This window comes from Xyrauchen texanus, chromosome 10 (assembly GCF_025860055.1).
Source record: "Xyrauchen texanus isolate HMW12.3.18 chromosome 10, RBS_HiC_50CHRs, whole genome shotgun sequence".
NCBI classification, from domain to species: Eukaryota; Metazoa; Chordata; class Actinopteri; order Cypriniformes; family Catostomidae; genus Xyrauchen; species Xyrauchen texanus.
Genome location: NC_068285.1, coordinates 5804674 through 5832665, shown reverse-complemented (window position 1 = coordinate 5832665; position 27992 = coordinate 5804674). Strand labels below are relative to the sequence as shown.

General features: G+C 43.0%; 1 protein-coding gene across 5 annotated transcripts in view; it reads right to left on the bottom strand.

The window, feature by feature from the left end:
* The window catches only part of LOC127650395 (NLR family CARD domain-containing protein 3-like), a 141003-nt gene that overhangs the window by 4897 nt on the left and 108114 nt on the right, over positions 1-27992 (bottom strand). For all 5 annotated transcript variants that reach the window (XM_052135809.1, XM_052135811.1, XM_052135813.1 and 2 more), the window contains 2 exons: positions 27067-27240; positions 2035-2208 (listed from right to left, as the gene is read on the bottom strand). In XM_052135809.1, coding sequence (XP_051991769.1) covers positions 2035-2208; positions 27067-27240 — 348 coding nt within the window. The remainder of the gene's footprint in view (positions 1-2034; positions 2209-27066; positions 27241-27992) is intronic.

The window sequence follows — 27992 nt, the reverse complement described above, 5'->3', positions numbered from 1 at the left end:
CATCAATACGGTCTGTCTGTACACTGTGTGTGTGTGTGCGTGTGTGTGTGTGTGTGTTTGGTGGTTTTATTAGGTTATACACTAGTAGTTATGAGTAGTAGTTCAAAAGAAAGGTCTATGATGATTCAATGTCTGAACTTTATTAATACCAGCTTTCTCAACACGAGGTAACATGTAACTCCCCAGTTCAACACCTAGCGCATCTTTCCCAATAGTTAAGCACCACAGCTCCCCCCATAGGGTTACTTACTCATTACATGACACATAGCTATATAAATAAATTGTCATAAATCATCAATACCGTTTATCTGTACACTGTGTGTGTGTGTGTGTGTGTGTGTGTGTGTGTGTGTGTGTGTGTGTGTGTGTTTGGTGGTTTTATTAGGTTATACACTAGTAGTTACGAAGGTATTATGCTATAAATGTGGTTTATGAGGACATCTCTAGTGTCCTTGTAATTCAAACGTACATAATATATATATATATATATATATATATATATATATATATATATATATATATATATATATATATATATATATATATATTTTTTTTTTTTTTTTTTTTTAAATGTAAATATCCCAAATGTTTCTGTGAGGGTTAGGTTTAGGGGATAGAATATATATATATAATAAAAATCATTGTGCCTATGGAGAGTCCACATAATGATAGGAGCAACAATGTTCGTGACTGTGTGTGTTTACAGGTTTAATATACGTGATGTCTGTTTTAGATCTTTTCATCTGGAAAGCAACATCTACTAAACATCTTAAATATCAGATTTATGTCTCAAAGACATCTGCTGAATGTCTTATTGACATTCAAGACAACATTTGTCATATTATAGACATATTGCAGATGTGCAAACAATGTAAAATAGATGTTGTTAAGATGTAAACACACAGACGTCTGGTTGATGTACGTGTGCTATCAGGGATAGTTTGAACAGTATAAACATCATTATGTCTGTGGAGAGTCCTCATTATGATAGGAGTACCAACATATATGTGTGTGTGTGTGTGTGTGTTTGTGTGTGTCTGTGTGTGTGTGTGAGACAAACACATTGTCACCTAATGTAAAGAAATATGGCTGGACTGGAATAATTGCATTTCCTTGATGTGTTGACTGCATACAGGTGAGCTGTTGTCCGTTATCATGATGTTTTGTGACAATTTTGCAGTTTGAGATACTTGTGATTAACAACAGAATGATCACCTAATGTAAACAGACATGGCTGCGAGGATCAGTGATCCCAATTTTGTGTTGACTGTTTGTATACGAGTTGTAAACTGGAGTGGTGGTGGTGTAGTGGTCTAAAGCACATAACTGGTAATCAGAAGGTCGCTGGTCCGATCACCACAGACACCACCATTGTGTCTTTGAGCAAGGCACTTAACTCCAGTTTGCTCCAGGGGTAATGGTCCCTGTAATAAGGACTCTGTAAGTCGCTTTGGATAAAAGCATCTGTCAAATGCATAAATGTAAATGTAAACTTTTATAGTAGTAATTTTGTGACCATTTGGATGTCTATGTCATAAAATAATCCTACCATGTGCTTGAAAAGACTGTATTAGTATCAGTTTGTGTTAATATGAATTACAGGCACTTGGGCAGTGCAGTTTAGTGTTGGCATGAAAACAGATTTGAATCTGACAGCACTGACTGCTGCAGAAACACAAATGTGTGACGCTACTCTAAGGGTGCCAGTCATAAACCATCACAAATATGCACCAGTAAGTGTGAAAGGGTTAAGTGACAGATGCTTAAAGATTGTTCTTTTGAATTGTTTTCCTAAAATGAGTAAAAATAATATTCTATATAAAATATAATGATTACAAAAAAGACCTCATTCTAATGAAACATTAAAAATATATGTCTTCTGTGCGTATTTGTTAAGGATTTTAATTTTTTAAAAGGAATAAATACAGGTGCTGTTTCAGTGAATTCACTGACCATTCAATAAATTCAAGACCAATTAGGGCCTGGGTTTAAGGGGTTAATATGGTATAAACAGGGTTTTACAGCTCAACATACTTAAGTTTGTTCAGTGTGCAGTTTGGATCGTTGAGTCTGTCAGAGAGCAGCTTGACTCCTGATTCTCCTGGGTGATTGTAGCTCAGATCCAGCTCTTTCAGGCGTGAGAGATTTGATCTCAGAGCTGATGCCACAGAACAACAGCCTTCCTCTGTCACCATACAGCCAGATAATCTACAAAAACACAAACATAACGGTCAGATAATCTAAAAACATGCATATAACCAGTCAAATAATCTACAAACGCACATCAACAGTCAGATAACCTACAAACAAACATCAGCATTTACCAGCAGCCATATTAACCTGTAGCTCAAGACTGGTTTCCATTGAAGCTAAGCAAGGTTGAGCCTGGTCAGTACCTGGATGAGAGACCTCCTGGGGAAGACTAAGTTTGCGACTGGAAGAGATATTAGGGAGGCCAGCAGGGGGTGCTCACCCTGTGGTCTGTGTGGGTCTTAATGCCCCAGTATAGTGAATGGTCATTATACTGTAAAAAGCCCCTGTCCTTTGGATGAGATGTTAAAATCAGGTCCTGACTCTCTGTGGTTATTAAAAACATCCTGGAGCACTTCTCATAAAGAGTAGGGTTATAACCCTAGTGTCCTGGCTAAATTCCCCACATTGGCCTTCTCAATCATGGCCTCCTAATAATCCCTAGCCACTAATTGGCTCTATAACTCTCTCCTCTCCACCAATAGCTGGTGTGGGGTGAGCATACTGGTGCGCTCTATCTGCCGTTGCATCATCCAGGTGGATGCTGCTCACTAGTGGTGGTTGAGGAGAGTCCCCTGTTCAATGTGTAAAGCGCTTTGATTATAGTGTCAGGAAAGTGCTATATAAATTAATGTTCATTCAACAGTCAGATAATCTAAAAACACACAGACATCAACAGTAAGAAAATCCACAAACACACACATAAAAATTCAGATAACCTACATTTACATTTAGTCATTAAGCGGTCCCTTTTATCCAAAGTGACTTACAAATGAGAAACATAAACACTTTGTCATATAAAAGTAAACTGTACCTGCATCTTCCTGCTCAGCTACTGTTCGGACGCTCTTGCTTACTGCTCCGCGCTTTGCTCTATTGCTTTTATATTTTCATATTTTTTCTCCTTTTATCAACTACTTTTAACTAATTTTAACTTAAACAAATAGGCACAGTGCTCAAAAGCTTGGACTACTACAAAAAAAATAAAAATAAAAATCTTTATCCGACCAGCCTCCCACTGAAAGTTTTCATTCCAGGGAAGGGAAAACACAACTGCCTACATTCAAAAGGATAATAGAAAATGCCTCTTCTGGAATATACTTGCTGCACTAACTGCCACAGACTTTTACAAAGGATTGCAGTTCTTGAAACAAAGTTATTTACAGGACCACCAAACCAGACGGAACACACAACAGAGCTTCGTCATGGACGCCATCAGCATACAGCCGGTGAGTCCCATGAATCTAGTGCTCCTCGACAGGCCATACTGAGTGTAGAGAAACAAGCCGATCAACTTACAAATCGATGGCAAAAACAGGGAGCGAGACCAAAAGGCACTCGAGACATCAGATTGTCACGAGAATCTCATATTGCCGCAGTAGCATCCTCTACCCCAGATACGGCTCTGACAAAGATTGCAAACACTGGTTTCCTACCACCACCTATACATCTTGAGAACAGATTTGAAGTATTAATGAATGAGGAATCCCCAAATGTGATGAATGTGATAGAACACAGACTGAATCAGCCAGTAGCTAACACTGATGTGAACTGGCGCTCAAGGTCGAGCAGACAGCGGCATTCAGCTCAGAGCGCAGCCGGGCCCAGGACTCTGATAGTGGGTGACTCCATAATCAGAAACATTAGCAGCAGGGATACAACTACATGCTGCCTTCCACAAGCAACAACTTCGGATGTAAACAGGGAACTTCAGAACATTCTGATGAAACATAAGACTGCAAATCGACTCATCATTCATGTGGGGAAGAATGATATTCATAAAGAGCAGTCAGAACTCCTTAAGAAGGATTTCAATGAACTTTTGAAACACTTAAAAGACTGAAAGTTCAAACATTCATCAGTGGACCACTTCCAGCAAGAGGAACAAACAGGTTTTCACGGTTGCTTGGGCTTAATACATGGCTGCAAAAAACCTGCAACATAAAAGGAGTTAACTTCATTGACAACTTCAATCTTTTCTGGAGTCAGAGGCAACTGTTTCGACAGGATGGCCACCACCCAAACAAACTTGGTTCAAGAGTGCTAAAGGACAATATCTACTTCTCCCTCAATCATCCTTCTGCAGTGTGTGCCAATCCACTCAATCTGAATGGCACACACACACCTGGACACAGTATGAATGACCACAGGACTTCACTGAATGGACATGCAGCTGACAAATCACACAAGGACAATGATAACACCACTCAGCCACAACAATTTCTGCTCATGGACACAATCTCATCTGAGCCCTGCCCACAAAGTTCATCACAGACAGACTGTGACATATTAGAACTGCTCCAAGATTCAGCACCCAAGGACGACTTTCTGGAACACACCCAGGGAAACCAGGACAGCATATTACAGCCCCTCTCACCAGACACGTTATCCCTCTCTCCAGCATCTCCACATCTGTGTTTCTCAGAGAAAATGGAAGAACTGGTGTATGCTGGAACCAAACTATCCCACTCTTTTGCTGCAAGCCCCCAGATATCAAGCAAAAACGTCAGGCCCCTCAAGCACCTGCGGGCCCAGCTCGCCCTCCCCCTCCTCCTGTGAGAGCTCTTCGTCCTCTGCCACAACGGCAGGGCTCATACCCTCCTCCATCTGCTCGAGGTGAACCAAAAACAACTGATACCAGCTCTCAGTGATATGTGTTGGGTCCCCGCTATGATAACAGTAACTTTCTCAAATGTATACAAAACAAGCGGGAACCCAGTGTGCCTGTATCTTTCTCTATTAATGTTTGATTACATCATAGAAAGTCTAAGGCCTTCAAAAGCCGTACAGCAAACCCATCTAATCTGGTGCCTATTACACGCCAAACTAAGACTGCTGTGGGGACAAAAACTGTTAAGTTAGCACTTTTAAACATCCGCTCACTTAAAAATAAATCACTTCTAGTCAATGACTTAATAAGCACATGCAACCTGGATTTTATGTTTCTAAATGAAACTTGGCTAGAAGACAGCTGTAGTGCAACAGTCCTTAATGAAACATCCCCTCCTAACTTTACTTATTTGAGTGTCTGCAGAGAAGTTAGGAGAGGTGGGGGTTTAGCAGCTCTTTTTAAAGATGTCTATCAATGTAAGCAAAAATCATTTGGGAATTACCCGTCTTTCGAATATCTGGGTAGTGTGTTAAAAGGTGCTCCACGCATTTTACTTATCATTATTTACAGGCCTCCAAAATACTCTCCAGCCTTTGCTGAGGACTTTACAGAACTGTTATCAACAATTACCTCAGAGTTTGACTGTTTTGCCATTGCTGGAGACTTTAACATTCACATAGATAATGCAGAAAACAATATGACAAAAGAAATCATAACTGTTTTAAAAACTTTTGATCTGACTCAGCATGTACATGGACCCACACACAATCATGGACACACTCTAGATTTACTTATCAGTAAGGGTCTAAACATTTCATCGATTGTTATTAAGGATGTAGCACTGTCTGATCATTTCTGTGTTTTCTTTGATATATTGATCTCTCCTGCCATTGAAGCTAGATCTGTGTCTGTCAAGAAGAGATGCTTAAATGAGAACACTAGTGTACTATTTATGAAGGCTATATCTTTAACACCAAGTATATCTGCTGACTCTGTTGATTTTCTCCTTGATTCTTTTAACTCAAAAGTTAAAAGTGTAATTGATGATATTGCTCCTGTGAAAGTCAGGAAGAAGAGTGGCAGACAAAAAGCACCTTGGAGAAACTCAACAGCAGTGCAGAATATGAAAAGACAATGCAGAAAAGCAAAGCGCATGTGGCGGAAGACAAAACTTGTAGTCCATTATAACATCTACAAAGACAGCATCCATGCTTTTAATATGGAACTAGGCAAAGCTAGACAGACTTTCTTCTCGAATATTATAAACAGCAACTTAAACAACACACGCACTCTTTTTGCGACTGTAGAGACTGACAAACCCCCAAGCCAGATTCCCAGTGAAATGCTCTCAGACAGCAAGTGCAGTGAGTTTGCTTCCTTCTTCTCTGAAAAAATCAATAATATCAGAAAGGTGATCAGCACATCCTTGAGTTGTGCTGGGGTCAGACAAATCAAACCACAACCTGAGAAAGTAGTTACTATGTCTGATTTCAAAGAAATTGATGGCAAAATGTTGGAAGAAACCGTTCAGCACCTTAAAACATCAACCTGCGCCCTTGATGCACTTCCCACATCTTTTTTCAAAAGTGTGTTCAACTGTTTAGAAGCAGATCTCCTAGAAGTGATAAACTCCTCACTTCTCTCTGGGAGTTTTCCAAACTCCCTGAAAACTGCAGTTGTCAAGCCCCTCTTGAAAAAGAGCAATCTGGATAAGACCATATTAAGCAACTATAGACCGATCTCAAATCTGCCTTTCATAGGCAAGATTATTGAAAAAGTTGTCTTCAATCAGCTGAACAAATTCTTGAATTCGAATGGATACTTTGACAATTTTCAATCTGGTTTCGATCGCATCACAGCACAGAGACAGCTCATAAAGATAATAAGCGATATTACGCTTAAATACTGATACAGGCAAATTATCAGTACTGGTACTACTCGACCTCAGTGCTGCATTTGACACTGTCGATCACAACATACTTCTTGACAGGCTGGAAAACTGGGTGGGGCTTTCTGGGATGGTCCTAAAATGGTTCAGGTCATACTTAGAAGGAGAGGTTATTTTGTGAGTATAGGAGACCATGAGTCTGAGTGGGCGTCCATGACATGCGGAGTCCCTCAAGGCTCAATTCTTGCGCCACTCCTGTTCAACCTGTATATGCTCCCAATGAGCCAAATAATGAGAGAGAACCAAATTGCTTACCACAGCTATGCAGGCGACACACAGATCTACTTAGCCCTATCACCTAACGATTACAGCCCCATTGACTCCCTGTGCCAATGCATTGATGAAGTTAACAGTTGGATGTGCCAAAACTTTCTTCAGTTAAACAAAGACAAAACTGAAGTCATTGTGTTTGGAAACAAAGATGAAGTTCTCAAGGTGAATGCATACCTTGACGCTAGGGGTCAAACAACTAAAAATCAAGTCAGGAATCTTGGTGTGTCTCTAGAGTCAGACCTTAGTTTCAGTAGTCATGTCAAAGCAATAACTAAATCAGCATACTATCATCTGAAAAATATTGCAAGAATTAGATGCTTTGTTTCCAGTCAAGACCTAGAGAAACTTGTGCATGCTTTCATCACCAGCAGGGTGGATTATTGTAATGGACTCCTCACTGGCCTTCCCAAAAGACCATAAGACAATTGCAGCTCATACAGAACGCTGCTGCCAGGATTCTGAGCAGAACCAGAAAATATGAACATATCACACCAGTCCTCAGGTCTTTACACTGGCTCCCAGTTACATTTAGGATTGATTTTAAAGTATTATTACTGGTATATAAATCACTCAATGGGCTAGGACCTCAATATATTGCAGATATGCTCACTGAATATAAACCCAACAGATCACTCAGATCATTAGGATCACATCAGCTAGAAATACCAAGGGTTCACTCTAAGCAAGGAGAGTCTGCTTTTAGCTTTTATGCCAGCCGCAGCTGGAACCAGCTTCAGAAGAGATCAGATGTGCTCCTACAGTAGTCGCATTCAAATCCAGACTCAAAACACATCTGTTTAGCTGTGCATTTACTGAATGAGCACTGTGCCACTGTGTGTCCGACTGTTTGTACTGTATTTTATTTTATTTTATTCTAAACTGTTTCAATTATTCTTATTTTTAATTTTTTAATCTTATTTTAATCTCTTCTATGTAAAGCACTTTGAATTACCATTGTGTATGAAATGTGCTATATAAATAAACTTGCCTTGCCTTGCCTTGCTGGATCACACTGCCAAGTTCTAAGTGTTGCTATAATAGTACAGAAACTAGCACAGAAGAAAGAGACAGATAAGGATTTTTTTTTTAAAGATTTCTTAAATAGTAAGTACAATTATTTAGGACAGGTTAAGTGCTCACAGAAAAGATATGTTTTCAGCTTTTTCTTGAATGTTGAAATGGTTTCAGCAGAACGGCAGGTGGTTGAAAGCTCATTCCACCACCAGGGTACAGAGAAAGCAAATTAATGTGAAGTGCCTCGTTGTGATGGGACCACCAGCTGTAAGAGGGTGCTGTGCCACTGGCTCTCCTGAAAGCCAAACTCAAAGCTTTGAATTTGGTGCATAGCCAGTGGAGTAAGACCAAAAAAAACTGGTTGAAAAACAGATGTGTCACCGCATTCAGGACCATCTGCGGTGGCTTGATAGCACTAGCTGGAAGGCTGGCCAACAGAGCACTGCAGAAGTCCAATCTTGAAATAACCAGAGCTTGGACCAGGGACTGTGCAGCATATTCAGACAGGAAAGGTCTGATTTTTCTGATGTAATAAAGCACAAACCTGCAAGACCAGGCAGTTGATGAGATGCGAGTACTAAAATGTAGCTCTTCATAAATTACTACTCTCAGGTTTCAGCTGTCCTGATAGGTCTCACAGTAGTGGAGCACAGATGAACAGTAACAGATGGGTTTGCTAGTATCACAAGTTCCATCAATGCGTTTGGTCTTGGCCAGGTTGAGATGAAGGTGGTGTTCCTTCATTCAGGCAGAGATCTCCAAAAGGCAGGCAGAGATATGTTACACCCTCCCCAGCCTAGGGTTGGAAAGGTGCAACAAGGAGATATTTTATAATTCTCCTGCCTTGGCAATTAACACAAATAAGCAACACATTTCAACCCGGACTCCCTTGTTAGGTAGAAACAGGAGAAAAATGGTTAAATAGAAAAAAATATTATCCACCTCCCTATGGCTTCCCTAAAATGATAAACAAGGCAAGGCAAGGCAAGGCAAGTTTATTTATATAGCACATTTCATACACAATGGTAATTCAAAGTGCTTTACATAGAAGAGATTAAAATAAGATTAAAAAATTTAAAATAAGAATAATTGAAATAGTTTAGAATAAAATAAAATAAAATACAGTACAAACAGTCGGACACACAGTGGCACAGTGCTCATTCAGTAAATGCACAGCTAAACAGATGTGTTTTGAGTCTGGATTTGAATGTGACTACTGTAGGAGCACATCTGATCTCGTCTGGAAGCTGGTTCCAGCTGCGGCTGGCATAATAGCTAAAAGCAGACTCTCCTTGCTTAGAGTGAACCCTTGGTATTTCTAGCTGATGTGATCCTAATGATCTGAGTGATCTGTTGGGTTTATATTCAGTGAGCATATCTGCAATATATTGAGGTCCTAGCCCATTGAGTGATTTATATACCAGTAATAATACTTTAAAATCAATCCTAAATGTAACTGGGAGCCAGTGTAAAGACCTGAGGACTGGTGTGATATGTTCATATTTTCTGGTTCTGCTCAGAATCCTGGCAGCAGCGTTCTGTATGAGCTGCAATTGTCTTAAGGTCTTTTGTGAAGGCCAGTGAGGAGTCCATTACAATAATCCACCCTGCTGGTGATGAAAGCATGCACAAGTTTCTCTAGGTCTTGACTGGAAACAAAGCATCTAATTCTTGCAATATTTTTCAGATGATAGTATGCTGATTTAGTTATTGCTTTGACATGACTACTGAAACTAAGGTCTGACTCTAGCGACACACCAAGATTCCTGACTTGATTTTTGGTTGTTTGACCCCTAGCATCAAGGTATGCATTCACCTTGAGAACTTCATCTTTGTTTCCAAACACAATGACTTCAGTTTTGTCTTTGTTTAACTGAAGAAAGTTTTGGCACATCCAACTGTTAACTTCATCAATGCATTGGCACAGGGAGTCAATGGGGCTGTAATCGTTAGGTGATAGGGCTAAGTAGATCTGTGTGTCGTCTGCATAGCTGTGGTAAGCAATTTGGTTCTCTCTCATTATTTGGCTCATTGGGAGCATATACAGGTTGAACAGGAGTGGCGCAAGAATTGAGCCTTGAGGGACTCCGCATGTCATGGACGTCCACCCAGACTTATGGTCTCCTATACTCACATAATAACCTCTCCCTTCTAAGTATGACCTGAACCATTTTAGGACCATCCCAGAAAGCCACACCCAGTTTTCCAGCCTGTCAAGAAGTATGTTGTGATCGACAGTGTCAAATGCAGCACTGAGGTCGAGTAGTACCAGTACTGATAATTTGCCTGTATCTGTATTTAAGCGAATATCGTTTATTATCTTTATGAGCGCTGTCTCTGTGCTGTGATGCGATCGGAAACCAGATTGAAAATTGTCAAAGTATCCATATGAGTTCAAGAATTTGTTCAGCTGATTGAAGACAACTTTTTCAATAATCTTGCCTATGAAAGGAAGATTTGAGATCGGTCTATAGTTGCTTAATATGGTCTTATCCAGATTGCTCTTTTTCAAGAGGGGCTTGACAACTGCAGTTTTCAGGGAGTTTGGAAAACTCCCAGAGAGAAGTGAAGAGTTTATCACTTCTAGGAGATCTGCTTCTAAACAGTTGAACACACTTTTGAAAAAAGATGTGGGAAGTGCATCAAGGGCATAGGTTGATGTTTTAAGGTGCTGTACGGTTTCTTCCAAAATTTTGCCATCAATTTCTTTGAAATCAGACATAGGAACTACTTTCTCAGGTTGTGGTTTGGTTTGTCTGACCCCAGCACAACTCAAGGATGTGCTGATCACCTTTCTGATATTATTGATTTTATCAGAGAAGAAAGAAGCAAACTCACTGCACTTGCTGTCTGAGAGCAATTCACTGGGAATCTGGCTTGGGAGGTTTGTCAGTCTCTACAGTCGCAAAAAGAGTGCGTGTGTTGTTTAAGTTGCTGTTTATAATATTGGAGAAGAAAGTCTGTGACCACATGAATGATGAGTCGATTTGCAGTCTTATGTTTCATCAGAATGTTCTGAAGTTCCCTGTTTACATCCGAAGTTGTTGCTTGTGGAAGGCAGCATGTAGTTGTATCCCTGCTGCTAATGTTTCTGATTATGGAGTCACCCACTATCAGAGTCCTGGGCCCGGCTGCGCTCTGAGCTGAATGCCGCTGTCTGCTTCGACCTTGACGCCAGTTCACATCAGTGTTAGCTACTGGCTGATTCAGTCTGTGTTCGATCACATTCATCACATTTGGGGATTCCTCATTCATTAATACTTCAAATCTGTTCTCAAGATGTATAGGTGGTGGTAGGAAACCAGTGTTTGCAATCCTTGTCAGAGCCGTATCTGGGGTAGAGGATGCTACTGCGGCAATATGAGATTCTCGTGACAATCTGATGTCTCGAGTGCCTTTTGGTCTCGCTCCCTGTTTTTGCCATCGATTTGTAAGTCGATCGGCTTGTTTCTCTACACTCAGTATGGCCTGTCGAGGAGCACTAGATTCATGGGACTCACCGGCTGTATGCTGATGGCGTCCATGACGAAGCTCTGTTGTGTGTTCCGTCTGGTTTGGTGGTCCTGTAAATAACTTTGTTTCAAGAACTGCAATCCTTTGTAAAAGTCTGTGGCAGTTAGTGCAGCAAGTATATTCCAGAAGAGGCATTTTCTCTTATCCTTTTGAATGTAGGCAGTTGTGTTTTCCCTTCCCTGGAATGAAAACTTTCAGTGGGAGGCTGGTCGGATAAAGGAATTCTGCTTTTTTTTTTTGTAGTAGTAGTCCAAGCTTTTGAGCACTGTGCCGATTTGTTTAAGTTAAAATTAGTTGATAAAAGGAGATAAAATATGAAAATATAAAAGCCATAGAGCAAAGCGCGGAGCAGTAAGCAAGAGCGTCCAAACAGTAGCTGAGCAGGAAGTGAACAAAGCAAGTAAATGAAAAATGAAAAATGTAACAGTACAAAACAAAAAATTAGAGTATATGCAATGGTCATAAAGTGTACTCTGTTTAGTGTTGTGAGCAAAGTATTAAGAATGTACAGAATCTGGGGCAGGAGAAAGGAACACCTCTCAGAGACAGCCTACAAACAGTCTGCCTCTCATTGTCTCTCTCTTTATGTGTTGGTTCCACCCAGAATTTATCCTCTTGTCAGCCAATCCTAACAGGGAACTGATTGGTAGTCATCATATCTGACACCTGGTGGCATTTTAACCAAAAAAAAAACACAGGGAGACAACATAAAGAGATACGTCTGAGGATGTGACAGATATGAGTTGAGACAGTTGGATCATCAGGTTGGAACGACATATCATCTGCAATAATCAGTCTGTTGAGTTCATTACTTGGCCAGTTGGAGTCACCAATTCACACACACCAGTATAAGAGTGCGAGTGCACAGTCAAGAGTGTCCAGACGATGTGCACATATTTACGGCAACATTATATTTTTTTTTAATAATAATTCAAAGCCAATTTTGTGTGTACGTAACATATATATATATATATATATATATATATATATATTATATATATATATATATATATATCAGGCCGCTGGTACCTGTGAAGTACACTGAGACTGAACTCATATGGTGCATCTCAATCAGCTTTAGATCATTAGTCAGCACACTGGTCAGGGAGTCGTCCATTTTTAGGACTGTCCCAATCACAAAATTGTTCCAGTGCACTAAAACAGTCACTCCCCAAAAATCCCAGAATACACCATAAAAACCAGTGAGCATCACATATCTCTGTGTTCACATCGTGTCACATCTTCAAGAAATTAGAATATGAATGTGTGGCAGGGTGGAGGGTGGGGCTGGGTCGTGATCCTACACACCCGGTCCCATATTAGGCTAATTATGCCTCCATGAGGTTTAAAGGCCGACTGCAGAGTATCGTGCGGAAGAGAGAGATCGTTAGCGGACATGTCCGTCATGTGTGTGTGTTTGTGTCTTCTTTTAAGTTTATCATTAAACTATCATTTATATTATCAAGCCGGTTCTCGCCTCCTCCTTGCCCATCCTTTAACTGCTTTACAGAATGCAAGTGTAAATTTAGTGAAAGCTTAGTTTTCTGTCTTTGAAAGAATTTGTTTGTAACTATCTTTTATCCATAATGTGCATAAAAGGGAAACAATCAAACAAACTTTAAAAAAAAGTAGCTAAAAGTTTAAAAATACTCATAATTCCATGCAAATATCAACCATAACATGGACATAAAAATCAAGTATTTACCAAAGGAACAAAACTATTTGAAAATATTAATTTAGGTTTATATTTTACTTTACTGAAGATCATAATGATTGTTTTGGTATATCAGAACTAAAACAACATTTTCAAACAACATTATTTCATGATTTCAAAAGAGGGATCAAAATAATCTTCATTTTCACTTTGTTGACAAGAATAATTTTCCTGAATCCAATTGAATGTTTCAGTGCTTTCACATCCATAATATTTTCACTAAGTTGGAGGTGTGGTGCAGGAGGACGCACATTTGCCCCTGACACAAGGACCAAGGTTTGAATCTTGCCTGGGTCATGTCCCAACCCTGTTTTCCCTCTCTCTCCCTCAATTTCCTCTCAATCTATACTATCCTGTAAATAATGGCAAAAAGCTCATAAATATAATAAAAAATATCACTCAATATTCATACACATAAGTTGATTCTTCCTGTATAAATCTTATGTCGATGTTAAGTATGATGAACAAATGGTCTCTCATCTTCACTTTAAACACCCATTCATGAGTTTGCGTGTCCACATAGCACTTGAAGTGGAAATGGTAAACAGTTTGTTATGGGTAAACTAATTCTTTAAATTCTGTCTTTAAAGGAGGGGCTCGAGCATGAGGGTCTTGAGCATGCGGCTCGTCTCGAGCTCTAAGTTCCCCACTCCAATAATAAAGGAGGATTTGGGGTGGTGGAGGGATGTCAGAATAATCATCAAGGGAGTGAGGTAAGCAGCTGCTTATATGTGCTTGCATTATGATTGACAGGGCTAATTTGACAAGCTCCTCCCGAACCTTAATTTATAACACCTTTAATAATGTGTTACGGACACTTCATATCAAAATAATATGGATATAAATAGAATCACTATGGAGTCATAAATATAATATTCAATACATACATTCATAACATAATTCACAGTCACAATGGAAATGAAAGTGAGGCTGTAAGGGATAGACGTACCATCTCTTCAGTGACATGAACTGTATAAAGCTTCTAGATCCAATCTAATGTTCCACAACTCATGTAGTCTGGAGTTTTTTTGTATACTGTAGTTTCAACAAGGGATGTCCCGATCAGCTTTTTTTTTTTTTACAAAAATAACTACGTAAACAAAGTAACTAAAAGATGTCTTCAGCTTAATGCATTTAATGTAGTGCAGATAGCATTTTTATAAAACTCACATATAAAATCAACTTCTACTTAGAATGGTGTAATAGATTATTTTATCTTTAATATTCAGCTACAAAAATAAATCACAAATCCACTGAGTTCTGCATGGATGAACAGAAATCTTACATACACTTACAAATGGTGTAAACAGCTTCACTTAATAGTCACAACAAAATAATTATTCTATAAAAACTAATTAAAAATTTTGCAATTCCACTTAAAAGTGGCGTAAACGGTTACACTTGAACAGGCCCAAGTTAAAAAATAATGAAACAGTTATTAATAGTTCTGTTGTCAATATCAAAATGCCATTGTGACATACTGACAACGAGTAAAAACCATGAAAGCGTCAAACACCGCAGAGATACATTCAAAAATAAGACAAATATATTCATAACAAGCTCTAAAACTGCTCCAGTGAGAAATCATTCATATCTATGGTCTGTTTACTGTCTTTGAGTTTAACACAAATCGTCTAGGTTACGTATGTAACCTCAGTTCCCCGATGGAGGGAACGAGACGTTGTGTCAGAGAACGACACTGGGGTCTCTCTTGAGCGCCGATATTCACCTCTGTACTATGAAAAAAGGCCAATGAGAGTTGGCAGCCAGTATTTGCATGTCCCGCCCCCCGACATACGGGTATTTAAGCGGCGCAAATACGGGAGTTCATTCAGAATTTTTCTGAGGAGCCGGAAATGGTCCGGCCACAACAGGGGCTCGGCTCAGCGACGTGGCAAGGGGGACACAACGTCTCGTTCCCTCCATCGGGGAACTGAGGTTACATACGTAACCTAGACGTTCCCCTTCTGTCGCTCTCTTACGTTGTGTCAGAGAACGACACTAGGGGTAAGCGCCATGCGCTGAGCCGTGTACGTGATCCGCTGATACAGGAGCGAGCAGGTATTCCTACGTGCAGAACGACCAACTGTATCAGGCCGCACGTACCCTTCCCCAATGTCCCATTTAAGCCATCAGGATTCCTTATCGTTACCCCGGAGGGGGGAACAAGGTGACGGCCGCCAACATGGGAACGGGCCAGCCTGGCTGGGCCTCTTTTCTCTCTATGTTTCTCGCATAGAGCAACTACGGCCGGGGCCCTTACACGCATTGAGGGAAGGGGGTCTTAGCCCTTGGTAGGGTGAGGAAGACCCTGCGGAGGCCACACCTACCCGGAGGGGAGGCAAATTTGAGTGGCACATACATCGCATGGCCTATACCTAGGCCTTATGCGGAACAGTAGTGTGGTGGTAGCACCAGCCTCAGAGAGGGGGGAGCATACAGCACGGCACCCGAGGCAGCTGTGACTGCCTAAGGGAAACACGGCGTCAACTCTCGTGAGGGGACAGAACCGTGGTGTTACACACAGGGGGAGTCCGAGCAGGAGGCCTTACCTGTGGGGCACCTATACCAGTACAGGGTAGCTAGCGGTACCCGCAGTGGTTTGGGTCGGCGAGTCCCTCCGCAGAACTGCGACCCGCAAGGGCTAGGGGAGGAGCCAACCAGTGTCCCAAGCCTGGGATCTCCTGGGAAGAAGGCGCACTGTTTCCCTGGTTAGGGGAAGGGCGCTGAGCACAGCGATCCACCTGGTCAGATCGTCGGCGTGTCACCGAGTTCTACGGGCTCGGTACCTGAGAGAACACGGGACGAAACTGACTCAACTCGGAGATTGTAGAATCTCGCAAAAGTGTTAGGTGTTGCCCAGCCCGCAGCTCTACAAATGTCTGCTAGGGCAGTGCCCCTAGCCAGTGCCCATGAGGACGCCACACTCCTGGTGGAGTGGGCTCGGACCCGCAAACGGGGGGGCACGGCCTGGGTGTGATAAGCCAGGGAAATGGCATCGACGACCCAGTGGGCGAGTCTCTGCTTGGAGACAGCGTTCCCTTTCTGCTGTTCCCCGAAGCAGACGAAGAGCTGCTCAGAGCGTCTGGTGCTCTGTGTGCGGTCCAGGTAAATACGTAAGGCACGTACCGGACACAGCAGTGAGAGGGCTGGGTCTGCCTCCTCCCGGGGCAGCGCTTGCAGGTTCACCACCTGATCCCTGAAGGGTGTGGTAGGAACCTTGGGCACGTAGCCCGGTCGCGGTCTTAGGATCACGAAAGTGTCTGCTGGACCGAACTCCAGGCAGGCGTCGCTAACAGAGAACGCATGCAGGTCCCCGACCCTCTTGATGGAGGCGAGCGCGATCAGCAGGGCCGTCTTGAGAGAGAGGGCCCTGAGTCCAATTGAGTCAAGCGGCTCGAAGGGGGGTCTCCGGAGTCCCATCAGGACGACCGAGAGATCCCAGGAGGGAAATAGGTTAGGCCGGGAGGGAATAAACCTCCGGGCACCTTTTAGGAACCTGACGATTAAGTCGTGCTTGCCAAGAGACTTGCCGTCTACCGTGTCATGGTGGGCCGCGATAGCAGCAACATACACCTTGAGGGTGGAGGGGGACAGCCTCCTCTCCAGCCTCTCCTGAAGAAACACGAGCACTGACCTAACTACGCACTTCTGCGGGTCTTCGGCTCGGGAAGAACACCAGTTCGCGAACAGACGCCACTTCAGGGCGTAAAGATGCCTGGTCGAAGGGGCTCTGGCTTGGTTAATAGTGTCTATGACGGCTAAAGGTAGGCCGGCTAGACCCTCCGTGTCCCGTCCAGGGACCAAACGTGGAGTTTGAGAAAGGAGGTCCTTCCTTGAGAAAGAAGGTCCTTCCTCAGGAGAATTCGCCAGGGAGGGGCTGTCATGAGGAGCCTGAGATCCGAAAACCACGTCCGGTTGGGCCAGTAGGGGGCCACCAGAGTGACTTGCTCCTTGTCCTCCCTGACCTTGCATAGCACCTGTGCAAGAAGGCTCACTGGGGGGAAAGCGTACTTGCGCAGCCCCACGGGCCAGCTGTGTGCCAGAGCATCTGTCCCCAGGGGAGCCTCTGTGAGGGCATACCAGAGCAGACAGTGGGAGGTTTCCTGGGAGGCAAACAGGTCTACCTGGGCCTTGCCGAACCTGTCCCAAATCAGCTGGACCGATTGGGGGTGGAGCCTCCACTCTCCGCCAGGCAAGGTTTGTCTTGACAGCGCGTCCGCTATCACATTGAGGGTGCCGGGGATGTGAGTGGCGCGCAGCGACTCCAGTCGCTGCTGACTCCAAAGGAGGAGACGACGGGCGAGCTGTGACATGTGGGGGGAGCGTACTCCGCCTTGGCGGTTTATGTAAGCCACCACCGTGGTGCTGTCTGTCCTGACCAGGACATGTTTGCCACGAATCATCGGAAGAAATTTCTTCAGGGCAAGACGAACGGCCAGCAGCCGTTCTGCTGCAAGGGTACCCCTGCCCGAAGAAAGCAGAGGTCTGTCCAGGGTTTGAAGGTTTGGAGGCAGGCAGTGGTAATTTCCACACCGTGCGTGCCGTGGCGCCATGCTCGTCTCGGGACTCGAGTCTGGAGCCAATGCTGAAGTGGTCTCATATGCATCAACCCTAGTGGCGCGAACGCCGCAGAGGATGCCATATGCCCCAGGAGCTGTTGGAAACGTTTAAACGGGACCACGGTGCCTGGCTTGAAGGAAGCGAGGCATTCCAGCACTGACTGAGCATGTTCGTTGGAGAGACGTGCTGTCATTGAGACTGAGTCTAACTCCAGACCGAGAAAAGAGATGCTCTGGACTGGGGTGAGCTTGCTCTTTTCCCAGTTGACCTGAAGCCCCAAGCGGCGGAGGTGCTCGAGCACCTGGTCTCTGTGTGCGCATAGTAATTCCTGCGAGGGGGCCAGAATAAGCCAATCGTCGAGGTAATTGAGTATGCGTATGCCCGCTCCTTGTAGCGGGGCAAGAGCCGCCTCTGCGACCTTCGTGAAGACGCGAGGGGACAGAGACAGGCCGAAGGGGAGGACCTTGTACTGACACGCCTGGCCGTCGAATGCGAACCGTAGGAAGGGTCGGTGTCGAGGGCGAATTGAGACGTGAAAGTACGCGTCCTTCAGGTCTACCGCTGCGAACCAATCTAGATGCCGGACACCAGATAGAATTTGTTTCTGGGTGAGCATTTTGAACGGGAGTTTGGACAGGGTCCGATTGAAAACTCGCAGGTCCAAGATCGGTCGTATGCCACCGCCTTTCTTGGGTACAACGAAGTAAGAGCTGTAGAAACCCTTCTTCTTTTCGGTTGGAGGGACAGGCTCTATCGCGTCCTTGATTAGAAGGGAGGCGATTTCCTCGCGCAGGGAGAGGGCATGTTCGCCGTGCACTGCGGAGGAACGAACGCCCAGGAAGTGGGGCGGAGACCTGGCAAACTGAATTGCGTAACCGAGTCGAATGGTCCGGTGCAGCCAGCGTGACGAGCTGGGCAGAGAAAGCCATGCCTCTGCGCTCTGTGCTAGGGGCACCAAGGGGACAAGTATTTTGGACGTACCCGGCGGGGCTTCGCAGCGGTGCGGAACAGGTAACGCAGCGTCGGGAGGCTCTGTGGCGTCCCGAGGCTCTGGTGCTGAGAATAAGCTCAAAGCACTTACCTTGTTCCGCGCACCGGCAGGGGCGGGTTCGTGACAGAGGAGGAGGTCTGATGTCGGCGTCCTCTGGACTCGTCTGAACCGGCCGGCCGGGGAACAGTCGTGGGGCTGAGGGCGGGAGCACCGCATCCTGGGCGCCGGGACTGTTGAGGCCTGAAACAAACGTGCCGTGAGAACGGCATTTGCGGGCCATGTGACCCAGAGGTAAAGGAAATAGCTCTTTTATTGAGAATTTGGGTACCGCAGCCCCGTCAGTGAAAAAACACAGGATTCTCCTCCCGGCCCTCCACCGGGGGACGGAGCGGTCTCACCATCTCCGGAGCTAACTTCTCGTCCTCTGGGTCCGCTGTCTCAGGGACGTTTGGGAGCCTTCCGGGTCCTCGACGGGGTCCGTGAGGCAGGGGGCGTACGCTTCCTGCGGTTTGCTCGACGCTGGGGCTGAGAGCTGGGCCCAGGTTGAGGCGGAGCAGAAGGTCTTCTGGCCACAGGAGGACGCCCTCGGCGAGCAGATGGGGCCTGGGCCGTGGCGGCAGGCTTGCGGCGCGGCATGATGTGAGAAATGGCCTCCGTCTGCTTCTTCACCAGGGAGAACTGCTGGTCAAAGTCCTCCACGGTGTCGCCGAAGAGGCCGAACTGGGAGACAGGGGTGTTGAGGAAGCGAGTCTTGTCGGCTTCACGCATCTCGACCAAGTCCAGCCACTGCTGACGTTCCTGGACCACCAGAGTGGCCATCGCCTGCTCGAGTGCCTGCGCTGTGACCTTCGTCGCTCTCAGGGCGAGGTCGGTCGCTGAGCGCAGATCCTGCAGCGTGTCGGGATCAGGACCACCCCCGTGCATGTTGCGGAGTGCCTTGGCTTGGTGGACCTGCAGGAGAGCCATGGCATGCAGGGCGGAAGCGGCGCGTCCGGTAGCGCTGTAGGCCTTCGCGGTGAGCGAGGATGTTGCTCTACAGGACCGGGAAGGGAGTACAGGGCGGCCCCGCCAGGTGGTAGTGCTTCCGGGCATAGATGGATCGCAACAGCTCTATCCACCTGGGGATCTCCGTGTACCCGTGGCGCGCTCCGCCGTCGAGGGTGGTGAGGGCGGATGAGCAAGTGGCACAACGAGTGGAGAGGGGTGCTCTCCACGAAGACGTCAGCTCATCATGCACCTCCGGGAAGAAAGGTACTGGGGGGGGGCGAGGCTGTGAGCGGCGCCCACGCCAAAACCAATCATCTAGCCGTGATGGCTGCGGGGAGGATGGAGGGTTCCAATCCAGACCCACGCTATTGGCTGCCCGGAAAGCATATCGGACATCTGTGCGTCGGCCTCCTGCTGGGCGTGCAAGCCCAGGCGGCAGCCCAGAGGAGCCCTCAGCGTCAGAGCCCACGCCCTCCGATGTCGCGGCGAACTCATCTGCTTCCATCGCCTGAGGGTAGGCAGACTGGCTGTGAGGCGAGTCGCCGCCACCTCGAGCGAAGACGGAGTCAACGAGCGTGCCGGGCGCTGGTGGTCCGAGGGGCGTACCGGCGGAGCTGCACCCGCTGCCATCCCCAAATCGCCTCCATCGCCAGCCGCATCGTCCTCAATCCCGTGGGAAGAAGGAGCGACACGGGGCGGCTGGAGTGGCTTGCTTACGATTGTAAGCAAGCCGCGACCGCTAACGTTGTCATGGTCATGTTCTCGCAGTGAGAGCATGAACCATCCACAAACGCAGCCTCGGTGTGATCACTGCCCAGACACACGAGACAATGCCTGTGGCCGTCGGAAGCGGAGAGTACTCTACCGCATCCAGGAACAACACAGGGGTGGAAGGACATCTTTAAAAGACGCGTCCTTAAAAGGACGTTCACGCCGCTGTGTTTTGCTCTTTTAGAGGAAATTATTATTTTTAAATAAAATCACTCTTTTATGAAATGAAAGACTCGTGAGAGATCTTTTTTATCTGCAACTGTCGATGCGCTCAGGGGCAGGAAGTGCACAGCCGTGCAACCAGGAGAAAGCCGCTGTTGTGCGCTGTAGAATCCAACAGCATGCAGCAGAGGATAGCAGGAACTCGGTGTGTAGTCACGCAGCAAACTGCAAACACGACAATCGGCTCCGAAGAAATTTTCTGAATGAACTCCCGTATTTGCGCCGCTTAAATACCCGTATGTCCGGGGCAGGACATGCAAATACTGGCTGCCAACTCTCATTGGCCTTTTTTCATAGTACAGAGGTGAATATCGGCGCTCAAGAGAGACCCCAGTGTCGTTCTCTGACACAACGTAAGAGAGCGACAGAAGGGGAACACTAATTATTCAGCAAATGCATGAAGACGTGGTGTCGTTATTGAAGGTTAAACAATTATATTTATTATTAGTGGTATTGTGACCAACATTAATCTGATTTAAATTGGTATGAGTGACTGATGATGAGATATTGATGTTTTTGATTGACACAGAGAGCGCTCATGTTAAAGAGAGTAAAACTAAAATGATTGCTCAAACAATCTCTATCACACAACACAACGTCTGATTGTCACAACTCACGATCGTGTATCATGTATTTGCATGTTTATTTGTTTTTAACCCTCTATATCCTCTTCTTGCTCACTGTGCAACGAGTCAGAATAACTACCGTAACGACTCTAGAAAATGGGCAAATTAATTTTCATACACATGTAATTCTTACACATTTTTAAAAACAAACCAGCATATTCATCTCAATTACATCATGTCTGAAAGTTTAAATTCGTGAATGCTTAGAATTGCCAACAACTCATCCTCCATAGACTATTCTGTCATGCTTTATGTACTGAGAAAGTGCTCATTCATTAGAGGAGCAGTGTATGTGTGATTGCCTGCATGCTGCAAAAAAGATCGGCCCTAAATCTAGGCACGATCGGCCAATCGCCGATCACAGATTTAAGACGAATATCGGCCGATTTTGATTGGCAGCCGATCGATCGGGACATCTCTAGTTTCAACAGTGAAATGATCCAAAAACACTTTAAATGACTGTATAACCCATTGAAGAGACTGAACATCTATCTCTCACAGCCTCACTGTAATTCCCATAAAAATCAAAGATGTGAATAAGGTCTATAGAGGAACAATGTATAAATGCAATACTCTCATTGCATCACTTTTCATTTGACACCTGCAGAAATCCAGCCGCAATTAATTTATTTTATTTTTTATTAATTTAATATATGTCAGCTCATGACACCATATTAAACATGAAATAATTATTAATGTTTGTTGTAAAGTAGCTAGTATTCATTTTTTGTTTTAAAAACTTTTTATCAAATGAATTAATTTTTGACCGTTGCATCAAAAACAGACATATTTGAATTAAATTTGAAATAAAGACCACGATGAATGGCAACAAAACATTCAAAACATATTTATTGCTTATGCAGACGTTATGGTTGTTGTCGCTTTAAGAAAATTGGGGAAAATGTCTACCGCTCAATTAATAAAGGAGCTATTGCAGTTTGGCATAGAAGTCTCTGAAGAGCAGAAGAATAAATGTGAGGATGTTAATATGTTAATTGTCACATGTTGAGATGCTTTAAAAAATTAAAAATCGAGTCTTCTCTCAAGGATTCTTCTCGGTCTGACTACTTGAGTCCAAAAATGTCCTGCCGTTGGGATTGCGACATTAGTCCGCACGAGACTTCCCCAACGCAACGCTCCGACTCAGATTATACACGGCCATCAAACGCAAAATCAAGTGATTACTAATTAAAGTCAAATGGACATAAAGCGCTACAAATATTTATTGCATTGTTACAAACACACTTGATGATATAAAAAAGAATAAAAATTGGTATAAAAAATACTTTTCGATTTTAAATGTCCTCTTCATCATCCAAAATAAATGCAAATACTTATTTTTTAAATTATAGTTAGGTTTTTATTCACATTATCCACTAACAAAAATAACAGTGATGCCAAAGCTGTGTCCTGTTAAATCACTGATGGCCATTTGGACTTCTGTTTAGAATTATGCCACTGCAATTATTAAATTCAACTGTTTGTTACTTCTGTGTTCATGTATGTTTCATGTTTTATTATTTGAATCTTTATTTTATTGCAGAATTGATTTGTTAGCTCTGTAAAGTGTTCCCCACAGGTTACTATTTTTGTGTGTGTACTTTACCTCACAGGCAGTGGTGCAGTGTTTCAGCCTCAAAAACACTGGTTTAGTGCATGCTTCTAATTGATGGGTAATTCAATTGTACATTTCATTATCTCTTTTATATTATAGACAATGATGTGGATGAGAGACTGTTGCAATTGGTCTGACGGAGTCTATGGTTTCATTCCTGTTTGAGGGATCATTTAAGAAGCAGCAAAATTCCACAGATTTGTCCAACAAATGAAGGAAACGGAGACGTTAACGCTTGAACCTGTGCCTGCAGAATGCCTTTTGCAGTCTTCGGCTGGAGCAAGGTTGTTGCTATTTAATGTTTCATTTGTTTCAGGGAACTATTCTTAAAGTTAATCTTAAAGAAGCTGGGGTTTTCCTTTGCTTCCCCATATTCATTTACTGTAATTATACTTGTGCTTAATTCATTTCTTGCATCTATAACATTAAGTATTAGAGATGTTTTGAAATTTCTGCCTTTTCCTTTGCCAACAATATAAACAGAAAACACTACTTAAACAGATCAGATAACAGACTATTTGACATGGTGATAAAGCAGGTGCACAGTTTCAGCCCAGTGTGGCCAGAGTTTTTAGTACATAACTATTATTTATGTTTACTGTGCAACCATTTATTAAGGGTCAGTTCACCCACAAATACAATTCTGTCAATACTCGTCCCGTGTCATTCCAAAATCTCCATCTCCAGAACACAAATTAAGATATTTGTAATGAAATCTAAAAGCTTTCTGTCCCTCCATTGACAGCTTACACAACTAGCATTTTCAAGAAAGGTGGTAAAGACATGATTAAAGTAATCCATGTGTCTCTACTGGTTTAACCTCAATTTATGAACATAATCTACTACATTTACAAAATATTAATCTCCAGCGTGCGTTCATGAGAGCACCACAACGCATACATGTTGTATTGATGCAAGAGCAGACGTTGTGTAAACACGTGTTCAAGATTCATATTTTGTAAATAAAGTGGTAAACTATGTTGTAAATACAACACACACCAAGCACTCGTGTGGCTTCATAAATTGAGGTTAAACCACTGATTTGGATTTCCTGCCTGACATATTGTAAATACCACAAGCACACGCCATGAACAATCTGTCCCTCACGGACTGCGTGACTTCACCACAAGTAATTTATTTTTTTTGGTAACTAACCAACTAATAACATTTTAGTCGACTAACGATTGGTTGAATATTATGGGGCAGCCCTAGTCTTTACTACCTTTCTGGGCCTTGAAAGTGGTAGTTGTGTAGCTGTCAATGGAGGGATCAGAAAGCTGTCAGACTTCATTAAAAATATCTTAATTTGTGGTCTGAAGATGAACACAAAGTATTACAGGTTTGGAACAACATGAGGGTGAGTAAATAATGACAGAATAAAAATTTTTTGGTGAACTAACCCTTTAAGTTTATGAATTGACAACAGTGTATGAGTAGAGCTAAGATAATCAAGAAAAGTGTAGGGCACATATTTCAAGTAAAATTCTGAAGTTAGTGTTGATTGTATTAATTTGTCAAAATGGCAAAGGACTTGAATTGAAATGGTTAAATTGAAGCCCTCCACCCTTCTGAGGAAACCCATTTCGGCCGTTTGTACTCGCGACCTAGTTCTTTCGGTCATGACCCATGGAATTACTATGGAATGTAATTTCTGATATGCGCTGTCGATCACAGCAGACTGGGCCATCTGACCCATTAGAGCAGAGTAGGCTCTCAGAAAAGAGGGTTTAGAGAGACCGAATCATTTATGAGAAGAGAGATAATACTGCAATGAAAATTACAGTGTTTTTTGAACTTGGACGCATGTAAACCTAACCCCCAAAAACAATTTAGCAATCTGTAAAATAGCATAATAAGGGCACTTTAAAATTATTATTATTATTATTATAGTTCTTATTCTGAGACTCTAATTTTCCAAGAGAAACTCCTCCTAGAGCCTTAAACCTACAACCACCAAACACAGCAAAGATCTTTAGGCTGTAATTCCCTGTAGCAGACTTCTGACTTCCATTCATTTATAAAATATACATCCCATTAGCATAACACACTAATGGTTTATTCTCTGTTCTTTGTCAGTCTTTCTTCCAGAGCAAGCCATCAAGAGGTACAACAAGGTCTTGGACTATTTGAAAGGTGGGACAACAAAAACCCAGGCATACTTCAAATGTGGCATGGATAGAAAGACCTTTGCTGATACTGCTGCAATTGTGGAGCTCAAAGCTTGTGACATAGAGGCCAACAAAAATTTGCGAGGCACCTTCCAAAGAGGCCAGAAACGGTCTGATTTTGCAGAGCGGTGCAGAGAATTATGCAGACAGGAGCCAGTGCAAAGCACCATTGAAAACAAAAAGAAACTTGGCTTGCTTATAGACTTTTGTGAGAGACAAAAATAATCAGTTTATGCATGTGTATGTGTGTTTCTTTGTATGATAAATACCATTCCATGCATGTTCTAGCCCAGTGGCTACACACAGTCACTTTAACTGTTTCATGTTTCATGACTACTGTTTAAAGTAAGTCATCATAAATATGGCCCAGTGGCTATACACACTGCCACTTTAACTGTTGCTTGTTCCATGCGTCTTGTTAAAATCAGCAATTTTTCCAGTCATGATGAATAAATATCATGTGCAAGCAAACACTGAAGTCATTTTAAGCTTTTGAGGTTTTTGGTGAAGTTTTAGATGGTAATTCCCATAGAAGTATGCAGTAACACATGAGTCATCACTAGTTAGTTACCATGATTATTACAGTAGTTACTAATGAAAAGCCAATCCTAAAATGTAGAATCTTCTATTCATTCAAAAGATATTCACACACACACACACACACACACACACACACACACATATATGTATATATGAGCTAGGAGACATACGTAAAAACATATTTATTTGAGAGGTAGGTTAAATAATGAAATAACTGTATATGGTATTTGGATGGCTGGTGACTCAATATGTTCCAGTAGTAACCATGACTCTAGTGATTCAATGGCAGTCCAGAGGAATGCCAGAAAATTGGCCACAGGACAAGTAAGGTCCCGACAACTGCATTTAAAAATCCATTTCTTTAAAATTATTCAGTTGATAAATAGTCCTAGGAGACAGCATAAGCTAATTATTGACAGCTTTCCCAAATCATAAGTCTGCTATGCTATTACATATTGATAATGTAAACAACGTTGTGTATTCGTTTACAGTAGCAGTTAAAATGTTAATGTGGTGCTAGTCATTTGTCCTGCATTAGTTATTTATTAGTTTTGCATGAATTATGAAACTTTTTCAGTAGTTCTCTGGGAAGCTTTCAAAAAATAGTAGTTATTCATTAGTTAATAGTGAACTACCACTTTCATCTGTGTGCTATTACTTACTAATTCATTAATCAGAGCTTCTTGTTAGTTAATAGTAGTTACTAGATTGTTAATATTGTGTTACACATTTGTTCCTGTGTAGTTATTCATTAACGAAGGAACCTTATTCTAAAGTGTTACTGAGTTTTCTAAAGATCTGGCCATAAATTAATGTTGTGATAATTTTGAACTGTGATGTCACAATCAGAATAACTTGATTCACTTGATGAAACAGACTCAGCAGAGGGAGCCCATCCACAAGTACACAGTAGTTGGCGATCGTTACATCGCCAAGGCCGATAAATCTGATGATATTCTGCCATATTTAATTATCGGCGTTGGCCGATAAATTTCCCCATTTGGCGACGAAAATCACCTGCCTGCACGTGAAGCATATGAGACATGTACACGACTAGTCATGGTTTGTTTTGTTGTTACATGCCATCATGTGATATGTCGGCCTTGTATCGGTCTATTGGCCACCCTGCTCTCTGGATATCGATAACGGCCATTAAAAACCCCATATCGGTCAACCACTGGTACACAGTAACCACAGCTATTTACCACAATATATTCATATCGTATATTCCAATGTACTAATGAATCTGCAAACACAAACCTCAGTATTTCCAGTGTACAGTGAGGACTCTTCAGTGCATCAGAGAGCAGCTTCACTCCTGAATCCTGCAGGTCATTATTACTCAGATCCAGCTCTCTCAGACTTGAGGAGTTTGAGCTGAGAACTGAGGCCAGTGCTGAACAACTTTGCTCTGTCAGATCGCGGCCCATCAAACTGAGAGAAATGACAAGATAACAGTGTGTCAATCTATATGTTTTAGTGAAGGCTTCTCAGCACAGCTGTTGGGTACAAAGAAAAAATATATGGCCACTGTGTTTGGTTGCTCATAGTCGTTTGCTAATTTTTTGAAGATCTTCTACTGTCAAGACCCAGTCTGGACTGCCCAACTTGTTTTGTTCTGAAGTTCTGTCTGTTTTGGTCCATGTGTGCATTTTTTTGAGCACATGTCTTTGTTTGTGTTTGCGTAAGCCATGTGCTCTCCTTACTCCGCCTCCTCATTCCACCTTGCCACACCTCCTCATCTGATCCTTGTTGTGTTGATTGTCATCACCTGTTCCTCATGTGCTCTCCCTCTACATACTGTGCCTTCTACCTTCTTGTGTCTGTTAGATCATTTTGTGAGTTTGGTTAGTCAGTCATTCCTAGTCTGTTGCTCCAGTTGGTGTTTTGTTTATTTTCTTAGTTTCAAATTGGTTCTATTAATTTTACAGTGAGAGTTTTTGGTTTGTATTTTTTTTTTTCATAAAAGCTCTTTGTTTAGCATCCCAGCACTTGAGTCCAAATTCCTGCAAAATATCCTGATGTCTAAGAATTTTTGTCTCGAAAACATATTTGAACTTCCCCAAAACAACTCTAATGTATGATGGAAGTGAAGTTAGGTCAATTAAGCAGTTTATTAAAGTTATATATTAACAGCATAATACTTAAACTGTTTATCACACAGTTATAGCCTGTTCATTGTTATG